Source organism: Aspergillus wentii (assembly GCF_001890725.1).
Source record: "Aspergillus wentii DTO 134E9 unplaced genomic scaffold ASPWEscaffold_3, whole genome shotgun sequence".
In the NCBI taxonomy this organism is placed as follows: domain Eukaryota; kingdom Fungi; phylum Ascomycota; class Eurotiomycetes; order Eurotiales; family Aspergillaceae; genus Aspergillus; species Aspergillus wentii.
This window is the reverse complement of record NW_024467834.1, coordinates 2,464,220-2,486,079: the sequence shown is the minus strand read 5'-3', so window position 1 is coordinate 2,486,079 and position 21,860 is coordinate 2,464,220. Positions and strand designations below refer to the sequence as shown.

Below are 21,860 nucleotides of genomic sequence, written 5' to 3'. Positions count from 1 at the left end.
AGCTAATTCGGGGCTTGCCTAGAGGGAGATTTCCCCTTTGGGTATACTCCATATCACCTACCCCAAAATGATTACCAACATTGCCCAGTGGACTACTTATTAATTCATATCAAGTTTATCCCGCTGGTTCCTATTGGCCAAATCAAAAATACGTCATGGATGCCTGGACTTATGCTACTGCAAATGGTAATGCTTCATTATCCGGGCCGACTTGATGACAAATTTTATATTGCAGCAAGCATAAAAGGATGGATTCTGCCATGGATTGATACTTGCCAAATTGACAAGCTATACGAAAAAACCATGTCTCGGAATATTCTCATCACTGGTGCTTCGGGCTATCTTGGAGGAACGCTCCTTGCACGCTGGAAAAGCGCCCAGCTCCCTCCATACTCGAAGCTCTATGCTCTCGTTCGATCAGAAGAGCAAGGAGAGGCCGTGAAGCAATACGAAGCTGAGCCTCTAATCGGTAATCTCAAAGACCATGGCAGTATCATCCAGAGCATCGTTAGTCGGAAAATCACAATCATCTACTTCCTAGTCGATGCATATAGTTCCCAGTACCAGCCAGCTATGATTCAGGCGCTGGGTGAAGTCAAGAAACAGACTGGGCAGGAGGTGCACTTTTTACATACAACGGGTGCGAAACAATTTAGTCGTCATGCGGGAATTTCGACCGAGTATCCATTACTCGATACAGATCCGAAGTTGTATGATATTCAGAAGGATGCAGTGACATCTCATGAATTTTTTGTCCAGGTGAGCTGACATTTTATCAATATTTTGCTGTTGTGGGTTTGCTCATTCTATAGTCTATGAAAACGAACAGGATAGTCATTGATACTGCTGAAGAGTACGGGGTACGAAGCTATATTTTTGCCCCCTGTATCGTCTATGGAGAGGGTGAAGGGTTTGGAAACCGCATTTCAATTCAAGATGTTGCAATTGTCAAGGCAGCAAAAAAGATTCGACAAGTATACAAGGTGGATTCTGACCATCCGGTATGACCATTCTCCATTATATGTATAGCTCTAAACAGTGATACTCATTGATTCAGACATGGCCCGTCTGTCATATCATCGACACTATCAATCTCTACCTGCATATCCTGCGAAAGATCTTGACAGGAGATGATATCGGACATGGTAAACATGGCTACTTTCTCGCTGCTTCAGGCAGTATGCCATGGGAGGATATCTACAGTGCAATGGCTAAAGCGCTTGCGAAACGCGGTATTGTCGATTATGCAACGGTGAAACAAGCAGATGACGCAGCATTGGCACAGATGGGAAAGGCACTTGAAGTTGAACCATCTGATGTGCCTGTTCTTTTGGGTGGAAAGTATGTGTATCTCTTTTTGGTGATGGTGAAGATGGGGGTTTGCTGACAGCTATATCAGGTGTACGTTTACGGCTGTTCATGGACAGCAAATTGGGTGGAAAGCTCAGTATCCACCGGAGCATATATTGGAGGCAGCAGACGATGAGGTTGAATTGATTCTGAAGAGTCTGGAGGTTGATGATTCGAGGACGAATGTGAGGTGATATAGATGAAACAAAATGAGCCTTGGACTGAATGCTTTGTATCAGAGATGTGAAACAATAGACTGTAGATAACTCGGTTATATGGAAATAAAGCCATTGGAATGTCATCATAGATCATACCAGTAGATACTACCTACATAGACCCACTTGTTCGTCCAATTGGAAAGGCTGGAATGAACTGAAAAGAGTATCTGGATTGTGTCGTCTTCCTATATAAAGCAATGCTTCTACGGATCAACTTATATGAGACTTCTTGTCTTTCTCTAATTTCTTCTTCATTCAAGAACATCTTCATCAATCTATCTCACCATGTCTCAGCACACCGTCTTCCGCTTTCCAGAACAAGGCTCCTTTCAAAACCTCATCTCCTCCCAAGAAGAAGTTCCAACCATCGCCAAACATGAAGTCCTCGTTAAAATCAAGGCTGTCGCCTTGAACTCACGCGATATCCAAGTCGCCACTTCCAAATACCCCTTCCCGACCAAAAAAGACCACATTCCCTGCTCTGACGGCGCTGGCGATATCGTCGAGGTGGGAAGTGCCGTTCAAGGTCTCGAGAAGGGAGATCGGGTCATCTCGTTTGATCCTACTCATCTGTACGGGCCTCAAAAAGACTTTTATAACGGCCAGGGGGCTTTTGTTGATGGCACGCTGGCGCAGTATATTGCCAGACCGGCTTCTGCGGTGGTCAAGGTGCCTGCTGGTGCGCCGCAGAGTTACAGTGAGTTGGCGTCGTTGGTTTGTACGGGTGTGACGGCATGGAATAGTCTGTATGGCGTTGTTGCGTTGAAGCCTGGGCAGACTGTCTTAATACAGGGTGAGTTTACTTCAATTGAGACGCGAGTTATACAGATGCTGATGATGACTAGGTACTGGGTGTATCCGTCACAGGCCTCATCCTGGCTAAAGCAGCCGGTGCGACGACCATCATCGCCTCATCCAGCAAAGAGAAACTCGAGATTATCAAGTCCAAATTCCACCCAGACCACTGCATCAACTACAGCAAACATCCAGACTGGGCATCCAAGGCACTCGAACTCACCGGCGGAAAAGGCGTCGATCACATCCTCGAAATAGGAGGAATTGGCACGATCGAGCAGAGCATCAAGGCCATTGCATACGGTGGAGTCATCGGTATCATCGGCTATCTGGCTAAGATTGACCAGTCTCGCGTGCCTGATGTTCCTCTACTTGCTCTCTCCAAGGGGTGCGTCGTTCGGGGGGTTTTGATCGGGCCTAAATGTATGGAGGATCTGGTTACTTTTGTCGACAGGGCGAAGCTGAGGATGCCCGTGGAGAAGAATTTTGGATTTACGCGAGATGAAGTAGTTTCTGCATATTAATATCTTCAATCTGGACAGCATGTTGGCAAGGTTTGTATTCGTTTGGATTGATTGTATGAAGATATGGAGATATGAAGATATCCCTTTGTGGTCACACTGCAGGGTGCGATATCTCCTTGCTGATGCCCCTTGTCAGATGGACTGATCTGGTCTGCCCCTCTTTATGACTCTATCGGCTCTTCATCATTTGGGTTTATTTGGATTATCCAGACATGTTGGCATGTGTTCTTTGATGCTGTTGTTTTCTGGAATGTGAGATGATTGATCTGCATCATCAGACCAAAGCAACAATAAATAATACAAAGATAAGAAATAAAAGATTAAAAAGAATTAAATAAAACTGAAAATGAAAATGAAAATAAAATGAAACAAAGAAATAAAAGATAACGTCTCCATATCCTGACCGTTTCGCCACAATAGCATCCACTCTCTTCTTCGTCTCTTCCACCAACTTCCACTTCCAACTCTTTTCTCCATCATTTACCTGATCCTCAACTGGATAGTAAATGATAACAGTAACCCTCGTTATCGATATTAATTGTCGTCTAAATTGAATTCTATACCTGCGATCCCCTCGTGTCCCTAAACCCACCGATGACCTAATCAGATGCCCCTCCGTCGGCCTCTCTCTGTCTCTCTCCATCTCGACGACTTCTCGCCATTCTCTCTCTCTGCTCTAGTCGTCCTGTCTGGCTGTCGGTTTGTCTGAAGGTGTTGAGGGTGTTTAATTCATCAGACTGCATTCTTTTGCTCCTCCTCCAGCTTCTCCCCTACTCCTCGAAGAATCGATCATTCAGCCAAGCTACTTTAACTGCCACACACGACCCTCCAATCTGCCCGATCGCGTCTGGCTGGCAATAAACTCCAAATCTTCTTTTTTTTTTCCCTGCATCCTCCTCACATTCACTTGCCTCCCTTCCTCCCTGTCGATCGAGTCTCCGCCGGTCAAAAAAAATCACCAGGGCTCGTCATCGAACCGTGGCGTGTCTCACATTTTCCGAGTGGCATTAACGCTGCCGTTGCGATCCCACTCCACCCCCCCCCCTGCAACTGTCAACAACAGCCCCGCGACGGTTTTCCCCGACAACCTTCATCCCATCGACTGAACGACAACGGCACAATCCCTCCCCGTTGATCGCATTGTACGCCTTCGTTTGATTCCTTCTCTGTTGGTTCTTCGTCTTCGGACCACCCTTGCCCAGCATGGACGGCGACGAACTCATTGCCTCGGTCTACCGCAAGATCGAGCGGGAAAAGGCTCTCATCACCGCTGCGACCAACATGCGGCAGTCGACCGATAACCCCATGGTGCAGCAGCGAGTCGATGCGAACATCCGCGATGGCCGCAAGAACATTGCTTACCTGGAAGAGAAGATGAAGGAGTTGCAGATCCGTCGAATCGAGCAGGAAGGCGGTTCTGCTTCGCCCACCGAGAACCGTGGGAGTTCACAGGGCCCCGTTCCTCCCCCGAAGGACTACGGGCCGGGCTATCACAATGACGCGGGCGATTTTGGTGATTCTGGTTACCCGCAAGGAGGAGCTGGCTCCATGCCCTCGGGTGCTCCATACTCGGACCCGCGACCTTTTGCTCCTGTCCCCAAGGCCAGGCCGAATTATACGAAACTTGGTAGGTTTCACGATATGTTGGAAATCGTTCTGCGTGGTTTCTTTCATTGACTCGATACTAATGCCTCGTGTGTCACACAGACTTGATTAAATATGACACCAACTATCTCGGACCCAAGATTCAACTCATGCTGTCCCAGCTCGAATTCAAATTGAGTGTGGAGAAACAATACAAGGCGGGCATTGAAAAGATGGTTCGTCTATATCAAGATGAGGGTGACAGAAAGAGTCGCGCGGACGCCGAGGGTCGACGGATTGAGAGCAACCAGAAGATCCAGCTGCTCAAGCAGGCCTTGAAGCGATATGAAGACCTCCACGTTGACATCGAGTCCACCGATACACCCGATGGTATGCTCCTTCTTCAAAGTGCGCCTTCTGTATCAGACTAACCTCCAGTAGATGAAAGTCTTAGCTCTCCTAACATGCGCAAGCCGCTCACTGGTCTTTTAACCCTGCGTATCCATGCTGTCAAAGACGTAGATCATGCCGCAGGCTCAAGATTCTCCAGAGGCCCCGAAACATTTGTCATTCTCAAGGTTGAAGATGCTATCAAAGCAAGAACTAAGCCCACTAGAGCAGACAAGTGGCCTGATGAAGCCTTTACCATCGACATTGACAAGGCCAACGAAATCGAACTTACCGTATACGACAAATCGGGCGACAGACCAACGCCCATCGGTATGCTTTGGGTGCGCATTTCCGACATCGCAGAGGAGATGCGTCGCAAGAAGATCGAGACAGAGTTGAATGCCTCTGGCTGGGTATCTGCAGACAAGATGGAGCACGGCGGTGCTTCCGGGCCTTCTTCACCGATGGGTGGTTCCCAGAATCCCGCCGGAGCACATCCCAACGCTCCTGTTCCGGACGGTGCCCCTGGTGCTCCTTCGATGAACACGGTCTTGATCGATTCTTGGTTCGCTTTGGAACCAGTTGGCCGTATTCACTTGTCATTGAGTTTCGGTATGATCAAACCCGAATCGCTTTTGGTGTGTCTCCAGATCACTGACATTTTATATAGCCAAGCAACTGAAGGACCGCCGACCATTCGACATTGGTCTGAACCGTCAAGGTGCCGTTCGACAGAAGAAGGAAGAGGTTCATGAGAAGCAGGGCCACAAGTTTGTCACCCAGCAATTCTACAACATTATGCGTTGTGCCCTTTGCGGCGACTTTTTGAAATATGCTGCTGGTATGCAGTGTGCCGACTGCAAGTATACTTGCCACCGCAAGTGTTATCCTAAGGTTGTCACCAAGTGTATCAGTAAAGCAAACTACGAGACCGATCCCGACGAGGAGAAGATCAACCATCGTATTCCCCATCGCTTCGAGGGATTCTCCAACCTCTCGGCGAACTGGTGTTGCCACTGCGGTTACTTGCTTCCTTTCGGACGCAAGAGCGCCAAACGATGCTCAGGTAATTGACACACTGCCCATATGTACTATTGACAAAACTGACCTCTTTCCCCAGAATGTGGACTTGCTTGCCATGCTCAATGCACACACCTTGTGCCCGATTTCTGTGGCATGTCTATGGAAGCTGCCAATCAGATTCTGGAAACCTTGATTCGCGCAAAGAATCACAACAAATCCGCCTCTGTTAGTTCTGGTCTCAGTGGCCGCACCCTTCGACCAGGCGGCCCGCCTCAGAGTCCTCAAGAAAACGCGTCTCTTGCCTACCCGCAAAAGCCAGTCGAGGGCCCTTATGCCCCCCAAAGACAGGCTTCTGCAGAAGCTGTTAGCGCCGCGACTAACTCTTATATGCCACCACAGTCACCAACAGCTGCGCAGCGACAGCAAATTCCTACCCCGACTAGCCCTTCGTCAAGCCCTGCTGCTGCCGCCGCCGCCGCAGCGACAGGATTGCGTACCCCCCAACAAGTACCAGGTATGTCCAGTTGACCTTCCGTATGACATTAACGACAGTAGTTAATTTCAGTACCAAACAGAAATGAGCCGCCCAGTACAGTCACAGCCACCTGCACATGCTCCTTATGACCCATCTGTATACGCACCTTATCAGCAAGGTATTCCCCCTCAAGCAATGCAGCAGAAGGTTACTTCGCCGTATGGTATGCCAGTACAGCAGCAGCAACCTATGCCTATAGTTCCGCAGCAGCCTGTAGCCGTGAAGGACGAGATCCCTCAGCAGCCAAGAATCAGAATTGGTCTCGACCATTTCAACTTCCTTGCTGTCCTTGGTAAAGGTAACTTCGGAAAGGTCATGCTGGCAGAGACCAAGAGTGCGAAGAAGCTTTATGCTATCAAGGTGTTGAAGAAGGAGTTTATTATCGAAAACGACGAAGTTGAGAGTACCAAGTCCGAAAAGCGTGTCTTCTTGGTTGCCAACAAGGAACGCCACCCATTCCTCCTCAACTTGCACGCCTGTTTCCAGACAGAAACCCGTGTTTACTTCGTTATGGAATATATTAGTGGTGGTGATCTTATGTTGCACATTCAGCGTGGCCAGTTCGGTCTGAAGAGGGCCCAGTACGTGTTCAATGAGCCCTCGCAAACGGGAACGACTGCTAACTATCTTGCACAGATTCTACGCTGCCGAGGTTTGCCTGGCTCTCAAGTACTTCCACGAGAACGGTGTCATCTACCGTGATCTGAAGCTTGACAATATCCTTTTGACCCTGGACGGTCACATCAAGATTGCAGACTACGGTCTTTGCAAGGAGAACATGTGGTATGGCTGCACCACCAGCACATTCTGTGGTACTCCTGAATTCATGGCACCAGAGGTAAGTAGTCAAGATCCAAATTTGATGATCTTAAGTATTAACCACGCTGCAGATTCTGTTGGACAAGAAATACGGCCGGGCAGTTGATTGGTGGGCATTCGGTGTGCTTATCTACCAGATGCTTCTTCAGCAGTCTCCATTCCGTGGTGAAGATGAGGATGAAATCTACGATGCCATTTTGGCTGATGAGCCCCTCTACCCCATCCACATGCCTCGTGACTCTGTCTCCATTCTTCAGAAGCTGCTCACTCGTGAGCCAGAATTGAGATTGGGCTCGGGACCTACGGATGCCCAGGAGGTCATGTCCCATGCGTTCTTCAGGAATGTCAACTGGGATGACATCTACCACAAGCGGGTTCCTCCTCCATTCATGCCAACCATCAGCAGCCCTACCGATACAAGCAACTTCGACCAGGAATTCACCAGTGTCACTCCTGTCCTTACGCCCGTGCAGTCAGGTAAGATTCAATCTCGTCGAGTTGACCGTTCAACTGCTAATATCAATTCCCCCGAATTTAGTTCTTTCTCAAGCTATGCAGGAAGAGTTCCGTGGTTTCTCTTACACCGCGGACTTTGCCTAATGGAACAGCTTTTCTTTCTAATAAAAATCGTCTTGCGTTTGTTGCTACTCTTTTCTCAAAGTGGATTTGGATCTTCTTAAAGCAAATGGCCCTCTAGCTTCTTGATCGTTGCCAGTCACTTTTCAGCACTTTTTTTGCACTGAAAACATTGCTTTACATACCCATGAGAGTTTTTTGAGAGCTGGTGTGAGCGCCTCTTAGAGCTGGTCTACTATCTCGTATGGTGGTCCTTTGGGGTGCAGGTAAAGGAGCGACTTGGTTCCTGGGTTCTTTTTTTCTTTCTTCTTCTTTTCCCTTCTATGTCTTCATTTAAACTGCTCGTTCTTAATTTCTTTTTTTTACGAATTTTATTCCCAATTCCTGGAATGTAATTCTGCCTCGGATCGGACCCTTGTCGATGGTGATGCTATATCTTTGGATGGAGAAGCAGTTGACATGACACTTGATTGATAGGTCGAAAGCAAAAGGGGTTGCTGGCGTTTATTGCACTGTCGAATCTGGAGGAGCGGATGTCGTTATTGTTGTGAACCTGGTTGATTGATTTTGAATGTTGTATGGATGCCATCCATGATGTTTCTTTACGAGGTCGAGTATGTTTCATTTGAGCTTCTGATTCCCAAGATCGCGCTTTGAGGTGACAATGCGAATACGAAGTAACGGTGTTGAAATGTTAGCTATACATCTTCTTGAATTGTTTAATTTCCAGAAACGTCTGTAGAATGACTGCCTGCATTCACTTGAAGGAAGAACACTGGGCGTAGTTCCTCCAGTCGACGCTTTCTTTTATTTGTCCTTCTCCCAACCACTCTTCAGCAACACATATTCACTGGAGATGACGTCCAGGAAACACCAGACTCGAGGACTCGGGCACATCCTTCTTTCTCTTTTTCTATCTTTCTTTGTCTGTCTCGACTTCTGCTACGCCTCTTCCTGTTCTTTGTCCGGAACTCAACTCGACGTCTTTCGTCTGTCTTCAAAACAAAGACAAAGAAACTCGACAGAGCTAAGAATAGTACTCTATCTCATTCTATCTTTCATTCAGGCTGTTTTAGCTAGCCCCCCCATCTCACTCTTCAAGGACATAATTACCTAGTCGACTCCACGTCTTGAGATGTCGTCTTGTTTCCTGATACTTTTCTCCTGCGTTATCTCAGCCGACACATATGGTTTCGACTTTTGTCTGAAAGTCAAAAAAAAGCTATCCTGAAACGGCGAAAGTATCACTCTAAAAACATGGCGCTGAATACCCCCATGAAACGTCTAACCGATACAATGATCACGACGGTCTTGGGACGCACAGCCCTCGTCGACGACCACAGCTACGAAACGCCTGAATCTAGTCAATCCAAAACAAAAGGAAATGACACTACTGTCGACCCGACGTTTGTCCCTGGGGACGAAGGGTCGGATGAAGAGGATGTCGATGAGTTGGATAAGGTATCGCCGAAAGAGGTGCGAGGCTTGATGGATGCCGATAAAAATGGAAAGAAAACGCAGATCCCGGGATCTACTAAGAATAAAAGGAAGAGGGGAGACTCTATCGATCCTACGTATGTTCCTGGGGAGGATGACGACGAGGATGAGGATCTCAATGATGCGAAGAATAAACACCAAACCCCAGGTTCCAACAAGTCGAAAACGAAGAAAAAGAAGACGGTCGACCCAACATACGTTCCTGGAAGAGAAGAAGATGGAAAGAATCTCGGAAATGGAAATGATAGAAAGGCAACGCCAGAAACACTATTACGTTTAATGAATTCCGGTTCAAAGTTGGATCAAAATACACATCAGTCGGGATCCAACAAGTCCAAGAAAAAGAAACGAGATGTCGATCCGACGTACGTCCCCGGAAAAGATGATGATGATGAAGAGCTCGATGGATCTTTGCCTGCCGGAGATGAACAGGCAGATGGTACCACGACACCGAGATCATTGCGGAAGAGAAAGAGAACTTCTGACACAAGCCTTGGGGATGATAAGAAAAGTACACCTCCTCGGACTCCAAAGCGACGCAGACGCAGTTTAGGGCACGATCCACAACTGCCATTGTTTCCGCACCTCGTGGATTATTCAAGTGAGAAGCCAGAAAAATCTACTTATCCAATCGAGCCACTGCCACAGAAAAGTTTGGGATATCTTGCTAGTAACCTTCCAGCAATTGAGTGGAGTTCCTTTTCTGGATTCTTCATTCCCAGACGACGGTCACATTCTGAGCCTCCTGGAGATCACGATAGTCTTTGGAGACGGAAATCAGATAGCAACTTGATTTCCGACGATGGTAAGTCCAGTCCTTTTTGGGGATTATCCCCGCCGGAGAAGACACGCAAAAGCTCTAGTATCTATGAAGATTATACCTTCCATCCGGGGACAGGAACCGCTTCCAAAGACCAGCCAAAACCTATCAAGTCCTTAAGTGACGACGAAGATTACAACAACGACGATAACGACGATGAAGATGACTACCTCAGCAACATTAGCGTCCCAAAAAGCGAGACAAAAAGCGTCACCTTCGACTTTTCAGTGGAAAAGGCCAAACGCTGGGCCGATGCTATCAGCCTGCCTGAGGGCCTTTGGAGTAAAGCAGAAAAGGAGCTTTTCTTCCGACTCGCGATGCGTGGGTTCGAGCCTATCATCCCAAGCCATTGGCAATTCGACTTTGGAACTCTTCCCGGGTCATTGTTTGCTGTGTCTGGATATGGCAGAGCGCCTCTTATTCAAGCATGCAGGGGCTCTGATTTCTATGGTAAGTTAGAGTTTTGGCAGTCATTTTCTACGGATCGATCTTGCTAATAATGCATATTCTCGTAGCTATCAAATCCCTGATTAGCTTGTTCTCCCTCGGAGGTCGAGTGAGAGATTGCAGTATTCTACAAATTCGACCAGAGCCTGTGATCAAACGAGCTATCAAGAAATATCTACGCTGGGCTCTATACGATGCCAATGTGCAAGTCAACCCTGGAGCAATTCCTGTGCACGCCATCTATTCCCAAAAGAAAGGGGAGTCCACACTCCGAGCCGTCCGCAAGCTCAATCGACGCTTAGAAGCACTTTCCCAGCGATATCGTGATGCCTTGGAATTGCCATTTCGACTCGAAGAATCCTCCCCTTCTCCAGAAGGTCAGATTAAACAAGAAATCGAGTCTGTCCTACGCAGCCAGCGAAGATTCCCTCTTCTTGTTGGTTTCGTCATATGTGGCCCAATAGTTGCCATCTTAACCTTGGACACAGATCCATTGAGTAAGAGAGGATGGAGTAAGGGTACTGGAAGCAAGTTTATCTCGCAATTTGATCTGGGAGAATACGGACAGGATGCATGGAGCTCACTGGCTGTTGCAATTGCCATCATGCGGATTCGCAGGACAATGATTGAACTCGCAGATGACTGCGAGGGAGGGTTTTGTAAGGTCCCTGATGGTATACGACTAACGTCAGATGAGGATCTATGATGCATGTCCCATCGAAAGGGAAATATGGAAACTTGAAAGCAAGAAGCTGGCTAATATTATACAATTCTTTTTATGCAAGTGGAGTTTGGTCGCAATTATGATACTTAGTAATTTTATTGTCATTTACTTGCGTTCTGTTTTCTAATAGCACTGAGGTAGAAGCATGGAAACTATGGATGAATTCAAGTTAGAGTCTTTGATGGATTGTGGTAGTTAACGAGTATATATATGCAAAAACACATTAGCAGCTCAACCTCCTCAACTGGAAGTAATCTTTTATTTTCATGTTATTCTCAAAAGGATCATCTGAATATCAAATACAAGCAGGAAAATATTTTTATTTATCTGCTATTGTGCTTTTGTTGATTCGGTCACTCAACTTTCTGTATACAGTCACATGACCTGGACCGTTGACCGAATCCCCGCTGTCTTTCACGCTGTCGAATGCAAACAGTCTGACTTCAGATGGAAGTCGCAAACCCTCATCATGGATGCGGTAGAAGATAGAGAGGTCAAACTCCAGCGTGCGTCTGGCGACCTCGTGAGCGAGTTCTCAGAAAAACTGCCCTCTTTGCTCTGGAAATCGCGAATCCAAAATGGCTCCGAGACCCGGGTCCCACGACGATGGACACCGGCTGCTAAGACGGAGAAACTCATAGGCCTTGTAAGATTGCAATCTGACCAGATGGGATAGCGGGTTTCTGGCTAACTACTGGTATAGCTAGAGCCCTTTCAGGAGTGGCCGCAGCTGTTGGATCCGCATTTATCAAAGCTGCTACCCCCCTTAGTGGATGTTTTCCTGGCATATTTGGTGAAGCATCGCGATCAATATGTTGCAGAGGTGACCGGGTCCCAGGGTCGACAGGCACTTTATCCACTTCCCAGAGCTGTCTGTCGGCTTCTGTATACCTTCTGCAAGGTACGCGGGGTCAAGGTCATTAGCAGGTTCTTGAACAATGAGCCCAAATATCTTGACCCTTTGCTACGGGCCTTTATCGAGTGGGACGCAGTACCACAAGAGGATCCAATGGAAATGGGTACGAATGATGTGCCTAAACGTCTTGTTTGGGAAGAACGATATATGATGCTTATCTGGCTTTCACATCAGTTGCTGGCGCCTTTTGACTTGGCTTCTATGTCGTCGGATGACATACCTGTTCCGTACGAGAATCTGGATCAACTGAAGCCGCTATTATCTCAAACACCGACAGTGACAAGGTCCATTCTTTCAGTGTCCTTGAACTATGTCAATGTGCCTGGGAAAGAGCGAGAGGCGGCCACTGTGCTCCTTGCACGACTAGTCCTTCGTCGGGATATGCAGGCTCTCGGAGTGCTAACCAATCTTACAGATTGGGCGTTCTCGGTTATTCAACCTGGTGGAAAATCCGGACTACCTTCTGTATATTCTTGCATTGGGGTGTTGTCGTTCCTTGCGCGGCTAGGTGCGTCCGGTCAGGTTGAAGAGTTCGCTCCGTTGATTCTACCTATCTTCAAACAAACCCTGCGCATTGCCCAGGAGAATTCTGAAGTCTCCCAAGTCATCAGGGCTTCTGCTTCTGCTCGGAAGATCATCATCAAAATTCTTCGCTCCGTTACGGTCATGGCATTGTCATTGAGCGAGAGAGAAAATTGCCCTCTCTCGGACGATCAAGTATCTTCTATCCTAGAGGATACAATTGATCATTTTCTAGTATCTCTTGCTGATAAGGATACACCTGTGCGGTTTGCAGCAAGTAAGGCACTGAGTATCATCACTTTGAAACTGAATCCGGACATGGGCACTGAAGTCATCGAGGCTGTGACTGGGTCCTTGGAGGAAAATATTTTGTACGAGACGCGGGATGGCACTATTGTGGCGCCTTTTGAAGCACGAATGATTGGAATGAACAAGCTGAAGCGGAATCTGAGTGCTGTCGATGCCCAAAGATGGCAAGGCTTGATATTGACCCTGGGCCATCTTCTCTTTCGCCGCGCACCACCAACCCGTCAATTACCTAACGTACTGCAGCCTCTTGTCTCTGGTCTTGACTTTGAACAGAGATCTTCCACTGGAAGTTCTGTTGGGACTGGTGTGCGGGATGCTTCTTGTTTTGGTATATGGGCTCTCTCACGCAAGTACACGACTCAGGAGCTGCTGGCGTTAAAATCGCAAACGATCAGTACCTCTACAGGCCACGGGGAAGCAAGCACATTGCAAATGCTAGCTATAGAGCTAGTATGTGCAGCTTGTGTAGACCCTTCAGGAAACATCCGGAGAGGTGCCTCTGCTGCCCTGCAAGAGTTAATTGGCCGTCATCCTAACACTATTACTGAAGGAATACCACTCGTCCAAGCTGTGGACTATCATGCAGTTGCACGGCGATCAAGAGCGATGATCGATGTTGCAAGTATGACCGCATCGCTCAGTGATATTTATTGGAGCCCCTTGGTAGAGTCATTGATGAACTGGAGAGGCATCGGTTCTCCAGATGCCGAATCCAGGAGACAAGCAGCTGGAGCAATAGGAAGCCTGAGTACCAAGGGATCATACAAGACCATGAAGACGGTGATTCAGCGATTGCATCACAAAATATCTAGTCTACCTCGGAATGATGTAGAGTCGAGACATGGATGCTTGTTGTCAATTGCCGCGACGGTTGATGCCTACAATAGCCTCGAAGATAAAGATTCCTCTGAAGCCTTGGGAGTTTCCCGGTTGGTTGTGGAGCTCTGGAGCATTTTCAATTCATCGTTTGGACCTACTAAAGACGATTTGACGCTTCAGATGTCACGCCCAGAGTTGACAGCCGAGGCTTCCTCACGTCTTATTAGCTCCCTGTCGAAGTCAGCTCATCAGGCAGAAAAATCGACGTCACTTCGGCCATCTGATACCGTGATAGACAAAGCCTGTGAAGTACTTTTGTTGTGTGCTTCTCGTGGCGAAGACCTTGTCATAGAGTCCTCATGTGATGCGATATCACAACTGTTTCCACTTCTATCTCCGTCGAAACAGAATGAGACAGTGCAGGGCTGGTTCTCGTACATACGCTCTACATGGAAATTGCCCACTGGCCGCGGTCAGATTTCATCTCTCGGTGCTATTTTCAAGCGACTTGAAGTCGGGAATTCTTTGATAAAATCTATCATCGAAGAGCTGATACGGTGCACAGGGAAGGAAGAGCTCATTGAAAAAAGGGTGACGGCAGTAAAATGCCTGGCGACGGAAATCCTACCTTATACAGGTATGCTATTTAAACCCATCATGAAAGGAGTATATGCTAACCGCCTTGTAGATGTGACGGATGATCTTGTAGATCACTTTATTGGATTCCTCAATGACTACACAACAGACAGACGAGGAGACATCGGGTCATTAATCAGAATGGAAGCACTCCAAGCAGCAAAGACTATTCTTCAAAACGAGACTGGACCAGTAGCTATTTCTTCCCGCGCCCAAAAAGTTGTTGGATGTATTTGTCGACTTGCAACAGAGAAGCTAGACAAAGTCCGCTTACAAGCCTGGCTTTGTTTACAGAGCTTCTGGGAGTCGACGGAAAACTTCCCACCACTGCAGAGGAAATACGAATACTTTAGCCATGTGTCTGCTCCTGATTATTTCCTTCAACTCCTGGAATTGCAGACGATAGAGTGGTTGCGTTTGCCGCTTTTCCAAGGCATTGCTACCTCTGCTGTTGCTGGAACCGAGGGTCTCATCCATGCATCCCGTTCAGCTTTAACACAATGCATCAATAGTCAGGAGGGAGAAGAGCAGCGGAATATTTTGATTGAAACGCTGAAAGATCTGATAGTCATATTGAATGATAACCTACAAGATGACCGCTATGCTATACCGACCATGGAGTTACTAGCATTTTTGGTTGATGGTTATGTTTCTTCCATCCCCGAAGGCTCGGAGCCAAGGTAAGTTGCTATATGTGGTCCCGAATGGTAATCCATTCATTCATTGACTGTTATTCTCCCAGCTTCCGAAAGCTATTTGTGGTCGTTCAAAAAGCGCATTTCAAATCCTCCAACATAGCAAGACTTGAAGCTGCCATCAGAGTCTACGCACCGCTGTCAAGACTAGAGCCATTGCGGATTGATGTTCTGAAGAAATTGTCATCGATGCTTTTACACCCATTCCCAAGGGTAGGTCTGGTGATCCTGCTACGATTCACACTGCTAACCAAGCACAGATCCGAGCCGGCGCGGCAGAGCACCTGTTTATGGAGACTGAATTGGATGTTGTGAAGGATGAGGATTGGACCAGGCAACCCAAGCAATTGAAAGAGCAGGTTGATGGGTTAAGAGCGGTACTGGTTACATAGACGATTATCTTGAGCATTTCAATGCTATACTGCTGAATCGACTTGGCTATGTCGGTGGATGCATATTATCCCATAATGCTGCGAGGGTCAAGAAGCAGTGGATATATTGGAAATATAACAGCATAGAGAGTCAATTAGAATAAAAAAGAATACAAAATTGATTAACCAATGGAATAAAAAGGAGTCAGACGACATTAGGGCGAGGAAAAGAAAAACAAAAAGAAATGCATCATCCGTGAATCGAACACGGGCCTCATCGATGGCAACGATGAATTCTACCACTAGACCAATGATGCTTCTTGTTGTAATATTCCGACGAATAAATAAAACATAGCCCAAAACCACGCAGCTCCGGACAGCTCCAACATCTCAACCCGCAGAAGTTCCGCCGAACGACCCAGGCAGTTGATCGGAACATCAGCTCGTGATAGAGCACAGTCGTCGCAATCATGGCTACAGTAGGGGTGACACCGACGAGTATACCTCCAAACTCTACGTAAGTCTAACAAAATACACTTCCCCTCATTCATTTACCACCCCCCAAAATCAAAAACGCCTTGGCTAACCAGCTTGTCATCTCCGCAGAGTCTATGTATGTTTTCGCCTTTCCAGCCCACCCACCGAAACCCCTCATCGCGCCTTTTTGAGAGACAAAGAGAGAACTGAACTGACGTCCTTTTGAATTATTAGGTTCGGAACCTCGAAGAACGAATCAAGGTCGATCAGCTCAAGGAAGCGCTCGAGGAGATCTTCTCTGAATATGGCAATGTCGTTGAGATCGTCGCAAAAACCAACCTGAAGGCCAAGGGGCAAGCGTTCGTCGTTTTTGACAATGTCGAATCTGCTACCCGCGCCATTGATGAGATCAATGGGTTCGACCTTTTCGATAAGCCTATGGTGCTTGACTATGCGAAGACACGGAGTGATGCCACCGTTATGCGGGAGGGAGGTGCAGATGAGCTTGAGGCCCATAAGAGGAGGCGGTTAGCTGAGAAGGGTGCGTTTTGCTCGTTCCCTATTTTGCAATTGGATTCATTGATTCAATTCAATACGCGTGGGGGATTGCTGAGATGTGGGTTTATTTGCTAACTACAACTCCTACTTACAGAACGCAAACAAGCCCACGAGGCCCTCGAGGCTCAAAAGAAGCTTAAACGTCCCGCTGGAGCCGCCGATGCTGCCCGTCCAGCAAAGACAACCAAAGGCGCAGGCCTCAAGCCGACCAGTGGTGCTGCCGCAGCCGTCATCCCCGACGAATACCTTCCCCCCAACAAGATTCTTTTCTTGCGGGATCTGCCCGACACCGCAGACCAGGACACGCTTACGTCGGTCTTTGGTCGCTTCGAGGGATTCCAGGAAGTTCGTCTGGTGCCGGGAAGAAAAGGAATTGCTTTCGTCGAGTACGAGAACGAGTCCGGAGCGATCAGCGCGAAGGAGGCCACCTCGGGATTGCCCATGGGAGACAACGGCAAGCCCATTCGGGTCACTTACCAGAGACAGTGAACCGTTTGTCTGTAGTAGCTTTAGGCATTGTGGACAGCTTGTACTGGCGTTTGGAAGGTTGTTTGTCTGAATATTTTGTTGGAATTTGGAGATCATGATGCAATCGCTTCGCCTTTCCATACTTGAATGTAATTTCGTAACAGAGAACCCGAGAAGATAAACAAGGAAATGAAAATAGCATGGGAATGATATAAACAACACACTAGTTACATAACAAGAGAAAAAGAAGAAAAAGGCTAAAAAATGACATCTGCATCTTCTTGCTCCCCAAGAACATCTGGAGCTTCGACTTCCGGCACTGGCTCTGTGGCAGCACCATCTTGTTGCTCCTCCGCTGCCTTCTGTCTGGCGGCAAGAATCTCCGCGTCTGCAGCAGCAGTATCTCTCTGCTTCTTATTTGATACCTTTTTGAGCCGATAGAACTCTTCTCTGTCGAGCTCGTCGAGCTCCGAGTTGATATCTACACGCATGTTAGCTGATGGGAATATGAACAAGGGCAACAGTATACTGACATTTGATGGTGTTTTCAGTCCGGGGAATGATGACATGCTCACTGTTGATGCGAAGTTAGATTACCATGGGTTTTTGGATATACGTCAGGGGGTACGTGTCTTACATCGCGTTTACTGTGACATGAGTTAGTAACTAAGCAATAAACCCGGTCTATGTAGCCAAAACTTACCTCTTCGGTTGACGACCTTGATCACTTCGTCCAAAATAACAAATGCAGTCTAAATAGCAGAGTTAGAAATGTAAAAATCTCATCAATAACTTCCATACCTGCAAACTGGCAAGCTCCACCAACGTCTCGACTGCTCTGGCGTATGTCTCCCGACAGCGCTGTACTTGCTGACCTCCCTTTCCGAGACCGGTCAAACCAAAGTCATTGATGCCGTCTTCTGTGTAGCTCTCAAACTGAGGTAGGAAAACACCAGATACGTTCTCCTGCTTGGCCCGTACACGGAATCGAGCCTGCTTGGCGGATTCTTGGATCTGATAGCCGATATCTCCTCCAACAGCGTATCTCACTTCTGCAAGGGAGAAGGCGGCGATTTGCATGACACGCCCCATCTTCTGTTTTGCTTCATCGATCCGGCGAGTGATCTCTATCGCATATTGTTAGACTGGACAATGCGGGGAGATCTAGCTAACCATACCTCGGAAACGCCTGTTTGTTGAGAGGTATTAGCAAACGATATCGTCAATTGAATACCATATGAGAGAAAATATACTTGGTTAAAGCTTCACTTTTCCTCTTCAACAAGCTGTGGCCGGTTTCCGCACCCTTCAGCTTACCCTTCATCAACCCCAACGACTGGCGAGTCGGGAAGACTGCTTCACGGCCCTGGATAGAAAGCACATCACATCAACAAAACATTCCAACCAGAAAGCAAACTGCAACAACTCACCACGGCACCCGACATGGCTGCGAAATCAACGGTATATGTCCAACGTAGCTTCAAGAACCACTAGGAGGCAGCATCGTATGGCCTGGCATGACGATACGCGGCGATAACCACGGAAGCTCGGACCACCTGCCCGTGCCCGCCTGGATGCGGCATGACATAGGTCACGTGTCGCCCGCCGACTTCATCTCTGGCGGCTCTCAGCGACTATCTTTTCAACGCGACGAGAAAGCTCTCCCGTTCATGCGACCCCATTTTACTTCTGTTTTAGTGCTGTCCGTGTGAGTCGATCCCGCTCCAGTGAGTGGCGAAATGCCAGGGACACTCCTGCCCCCGAGATCCCACCGGCAACACGCACAGATGGACCGAACGTCGGCCTCTGGGCCGGATCTTTACCTGATTGTGAGTGCTATAAATTTAGGCAGATGACCTGGGACTGACCATGCGACTCAATTACAGGCCGATCAGGATACCGTATACGAGCAAGACCTTCTACGAGACTCTGGCAGTATTAAGCCATGGCTTGCTTACATCGAGTACAAACAGCAGCATGGGACTCTCTATGAGCAGGCCTTTGTAAGCTTTTCTGGCTCTGATTTGTCTGGGAGGGTTGCTGACTGCTTTTATTTTAGGTTATGGAGCGCGCCTGCAGGCAGCTCCCAAGGTCTTACAAGCTGTGGAAGTTGGTACGTTCACTTTTTCTTCTTTTTTCTTTTCCGCCACTCAAGTGACTATATCACTCAGATCAGCTATTAACTACGTCCAGTACCTTGAATTTAGAATGAATCACCTTCGAGGTCGCAATGCGACTATATACCGGGCCGAATACCAAAAAGTGAACGCCCTCTTTGAACGAGCTCTCATACTTCTCAACAAGATGCCACGGATATGGGAAATGTATCTCTCTTTCATGCTCCAACAGCCCCTCGTCACACAGACTCGGCGGACTTTTGATCGCGCACTTCGAGCTCTACCTGTCACCCAGCACAACCGGATTTGGAAACTCTACAAGTCGTTTGCGCGCTCTGCCTCTGGGCAAACTGCCGTGAAAATCTGGGCTCGGTATATGCAGATTCACCCGGAGAATGCTGAAGAATATATCGAACTGCTCGTTGAGATGGGCCAGTATACAGAAGCCGTGAAGCGATATATGGATATCCTCGACAACCCACGTTTCCAGTCGAAGGAGGGAAAGAGTAATTTCCAACTATGGACCGAAATGGTGGACTTACTCGTCTCCAAAGCGAAGAAGATTGAAACCGGCCCCCAAGTTGGCATCGATGTGGATGCCATTCTTCGAAGCGGAATTGATCGGTTCGCGGATCAGCGAGGAAAGTTATGGGCTGGCTTGGCCACATACTGGATTACAAAGGGAAACTTCGAAAAGGCACGAGATGTTTTCGAGGAGGGAATTACTACCGTCATGACCGTTCGCGACTTTACACTTGTCTTCGACTCGTACGTCGAGTTTGAGGAATCGATCATTGGAAGCCTGATGGAATCGGCAGCAGTGCGAGCCGAGAAGGGCAAAGATGACGAAGATGCCGATTTCGACCTTGATCTTCGCATGATGAGATTTGAACAGCTAATGGACCGACGACCTTTCTTGGTCAATGATGTTCTCTTGAGGCAGAACCCCCACAACGTCATTGAATGGGAAAAGCGAGTGGCTCTATGGGGTGATAACAAACACGAAGTTGTTCAAACATATACGGCCGCTATTGCAGCCATCAACCCCAAGAAAGCCCATGGCAAGTTTTCCGAGCTCTGGGTCAATTATGCCAAGTTCTACGAGACTGGTGGAGACTTGGACACAGCAAGAGTCATATTCGATAAGGCCGTGAAGGTCCCGTTCAAAGCCGTTTCCGAATTGGCAGAAACATGGTGTGAATGGGCGGAAATGGAACTTCGAGGCGAGAACTTCGACAAGGCAGTTGAGATCATGGCAAAGGCAACACAAGCGCCCAAGAAATCTTCGGTGGACTATTTCGATGAGACACTTTCCCCCCAGCAGCGAGTTCATAAGAGCTGGAAACTCTGGAGTTTCTATGTCGATTTGGTCGAGAGTGTTGCGTCCTTGGATGAGACAAAGAGGGTCTACGAGAGAATCTTCGAACTTCGCATCGCAACTCCCCAAACAGTCGTCAACTACGCCAATCTCATGGAGGAACACAAATATTATGAGGATTCTTTCAAGATTTACGAGCGTGGACTGGACCTCTTTAGCTACCCGGTTGCGTTTGAGCTCTGGAACCTTTACTTAACCAAAGCAGTGGATCGGAAGATCGGTATCGAGAGATTACGTGACCTTTTTGAGCAGGCTTTGGATGGCTGCCCCCCCAAGTTTGCCAAGCCTCTCTACTTGATGTATGGCAACCTGGAAGAAGAACGTGGTCTTGCACGACATGCGATGAGAATCTACGAGCGTGCTACTCGCGCAGTATCCGACGAGGACCGGTTCGAGATGTTCGAGTTCTACATTACGAAATCCGCTTCGAACTTCGGCTTGACCTCCACAAGACCCATCTACGAGCGGGCCATTTCCGCTCTGCCTGACCAGGAAGCGAAGCTCATGTGTCTCAAATTCGCAGAGATGGAAAGACGTCTTGGCGAAATCGACCGCGCACGTGCGATTTACGGGCACGCATCCCAGTTTTGCGACCCCCGAACCAACGCCGAATTCTGGCAGAAATGGGAGGCATTCGAAGTGCAACACGGAAACGAAGACACCTTCAAGGAGATGCTTCGTATCAAGAGAAGTGTGCAAGCGCAATACAAGTATGTAATCCTAATTTCTCATAGCCCCATATGCAACCAGTTACTAACAATATCATAGTACCGATGTCAACTTTATTGCATCCCAGGCAATCGCCCGCAGTCAACAACGTACACAAGATGGCGAGAGAGGAATGGAGGAGAGCGAAGAAGACATGGATGTGTCCAAGGAACAGGCAGACGCCATGGCGGCCTTGGAACGTCAAGCACGCGCTCCAGTGGGCTTTGTCGCTGCCAGCACTGGCCCAGAGGGAGGCAACCGTCCACCACCCCCTGGCCAAGAGCAGCAACAGCCGTCGGCCCCTGTTAACCCTGATGCTATTGACCTTGATGATGATATGGACGCTGAATAGTGATATTGATACTACTACTAGCTTTTTGATTGCTTGCTGCCTGTTGTCATTTTTATTCGAGATTCGCCGGTTTTTTTCGTCTGTTTAATGGAAAGAAAGAAAGGAGGGGAAGAATTTCCGCGCATCTCCAATCGTCACTCCTTATAAAGAAGCTCTACTGTAACATTTGCTCCCCTCTTGTCCACCTTTTTTTGCTTTTTTTCGTTGCTATTATATCCCCCCGATCTTTGTT

General features: G+C 47.9%; 8 protein-coding genes and 1 non-coding gene across 9 annotated transcripts; 7 read left to right on the top strand and 2 right to left on the bottom strand.

Annotated features, from left to right (window-relative positions):
• Positions 1-303: 303 nt before the first annotated feature.
• Positions 304-1,544, top strand: ASPWEDRAFT_170727 (NAD-dependent epimerase/dehydratase family protein; the record flags this gene model as incomplete). The annotated part of the gene is made up of 4 exons (XM_040830668.1): positions 304-759; positions 813-1,001; positions 1,058-1,341; positions 1,400-1,544. The coding sequence occupies 4 exons, from the start codon at positions 304-306 to the stop codon at positions 1,542-1,544; spliced, it is 1,074 nt and encodes a 357-aa protein (XP_040690916.1).
• Positions 1,545-1,853: 309 nt separating this feature from the next.
• On the top strand, positions 1,854-2,887 carry ASPWEDRAFT_170726 (zinc-dependent alcohol dehydrogenase family protein; the record flags this gene model as incomplete). The annotated part of the gene is made up of 2 exons (XM_040830667.1): positions 1,854-2,361; positions 2,436-2,887. 2 exons carry the CDS (start codon positions 1,854-1,856, stop codon positions 2,885-2,887), a joined length of 960 nt encoding a protein of 319 aa, XP_040690915.1.
• A 1,203-nt stretch (positions 2,888-4,090) lies between these two features.
• Positions 4,091-7,838, top strand: pkcA (protein kinase c; the record flags this gene model as incomplete). Its single annotated transcript, XM_040828036.1, has 9 exons — positions 4,091-4,514; positions 4,595-4,861; positions 4,910-5,473; positions 5,532-5,927; positions 5,982-6,398; positions 6,460-7,000; positions 7,056-7,257; positions 7,310-7,715; positions 7,777-7,838. 9 exons carry the CDS (start codon positions 4,091-4,093, stop codon positions 7,836-7,838), a joined length of 3,279 nt encoding a protein of 1,092 aa, XP_040690914.1.
• A 1,233-nt stretch (positions 7,839-9,071) lies between these two features.
• On the top strand, positions 9,072-11,284 carry ASPWEDRAFT_67496 (uncharacterized protein; the record flags this gene model as incomplete). Its single annotated transcript, XM_040838916.1, has 2 exons — positions 9,072-10,581; positions 10,647-11,284. 2 exons carry the CDS (start codon positions 9,072-9,074, stop codon positions 11,282-11,284), a joined length of 2,148 nt encoding a protein of 715 aa, XP_040690913.1.
• A 460-nt stretch (positions 11,285-11,744) lies between these two features.
• ASPWEDRAFT_131348 (tubulin-specific chaperone D) lies at positions 11,745-15,795 on the top strand. Its single transcript, XM_040829276.1, has 5 exons — positions 11,745-11,948; positions 12,006-14,505; positions 14,557-15,184; positions 15,247-15,412; positions 15,460-15,795. The coding sequence occupies exons 1-5, from the start codon at positions 11,772-11,774 to the stop codon at positions 15,589-15,591; spliced, it is 3,603 nt and encodes a 1,200-aa protein (XP_040690912.1). The 5' UTR covers positions 11,745-11,771; the 3' UTR covers positions 15,592-15,795.
• Positions 15,796-15,816: 21 nt separating this feature from the next.
• Positions 15,817-15,887, bottom strand: ASPWEDRAFT_t90. The gene has a single exon. It is a non-coding gene; the product is annotated as a tRNA-Gly (tRNA).
• Positions 15,888-16,281: 394 nt separating this feature from the next.
• On the top strand, positions 16,282-17,094 carry ASPWEDRAFT_106918 (U1A/U2B'/SNF family RNA-binding protein; the record flags this gene model as incomplete). Its single annotated transcript, XM_040827846.1, has 2 exons — positions 16,282-16,588; positions 16,700-17,094. Coding segments are annotated over 2 exons (702 nt in total), but the record flags the coding sequence as incomplete, so codon positions are not given.
• Positions 17,095-17,330: 236 nt separating this feature from the next.
• On the bottom strand, positions 17,331-18,518 carry ASPWEDRAFT_170722 (H(+)-transporting V1 sector ATPase subunit D; the record flags this gene model as incomplete). Its single annotated transcript, XM_040830666.1, has 8 exons — positions 17,331-17,554; positions 17,607-17,647; positions 17,711-17,720; positions 17,777-17,825; positions 17,875-18,200; positions 18,252-18,262; positions 18,327-18,439; positions 18,504-18,518. The coding sequence occupies 8 exons, from the start codon at positions 18,516-18,518 to the stop codon at positions 17,331-17,333; spliced, it is 789 nt and encodes a 262-aa protein (XP_040690910.1).
• A 342-nt stretch (positions 18,519-18,860) lies between these two features.
• Positions 18,861-21,628, top strand: ASPWEDRAFT_108674 (mRNA splicing protein SYF1; the record flags this gene model as incomplete). The annotated part of the gene is made up of 5 exons (XM_040828011.1): positions 18,861-18,902; positions 18,960-19,109; positions 19,133-19,186; positions 19,267-21,278; positions 21,337-21,628. 5 exons carry the CDS (start codon positions 18,861-18,863, stop codon positions 21,626-21,628), a joined length of 2,550 nt encoding a protein of 849 aa, XP_040690909.1.
• Positions 21,629-21,860: the final 232 nt, after the last annotated feature.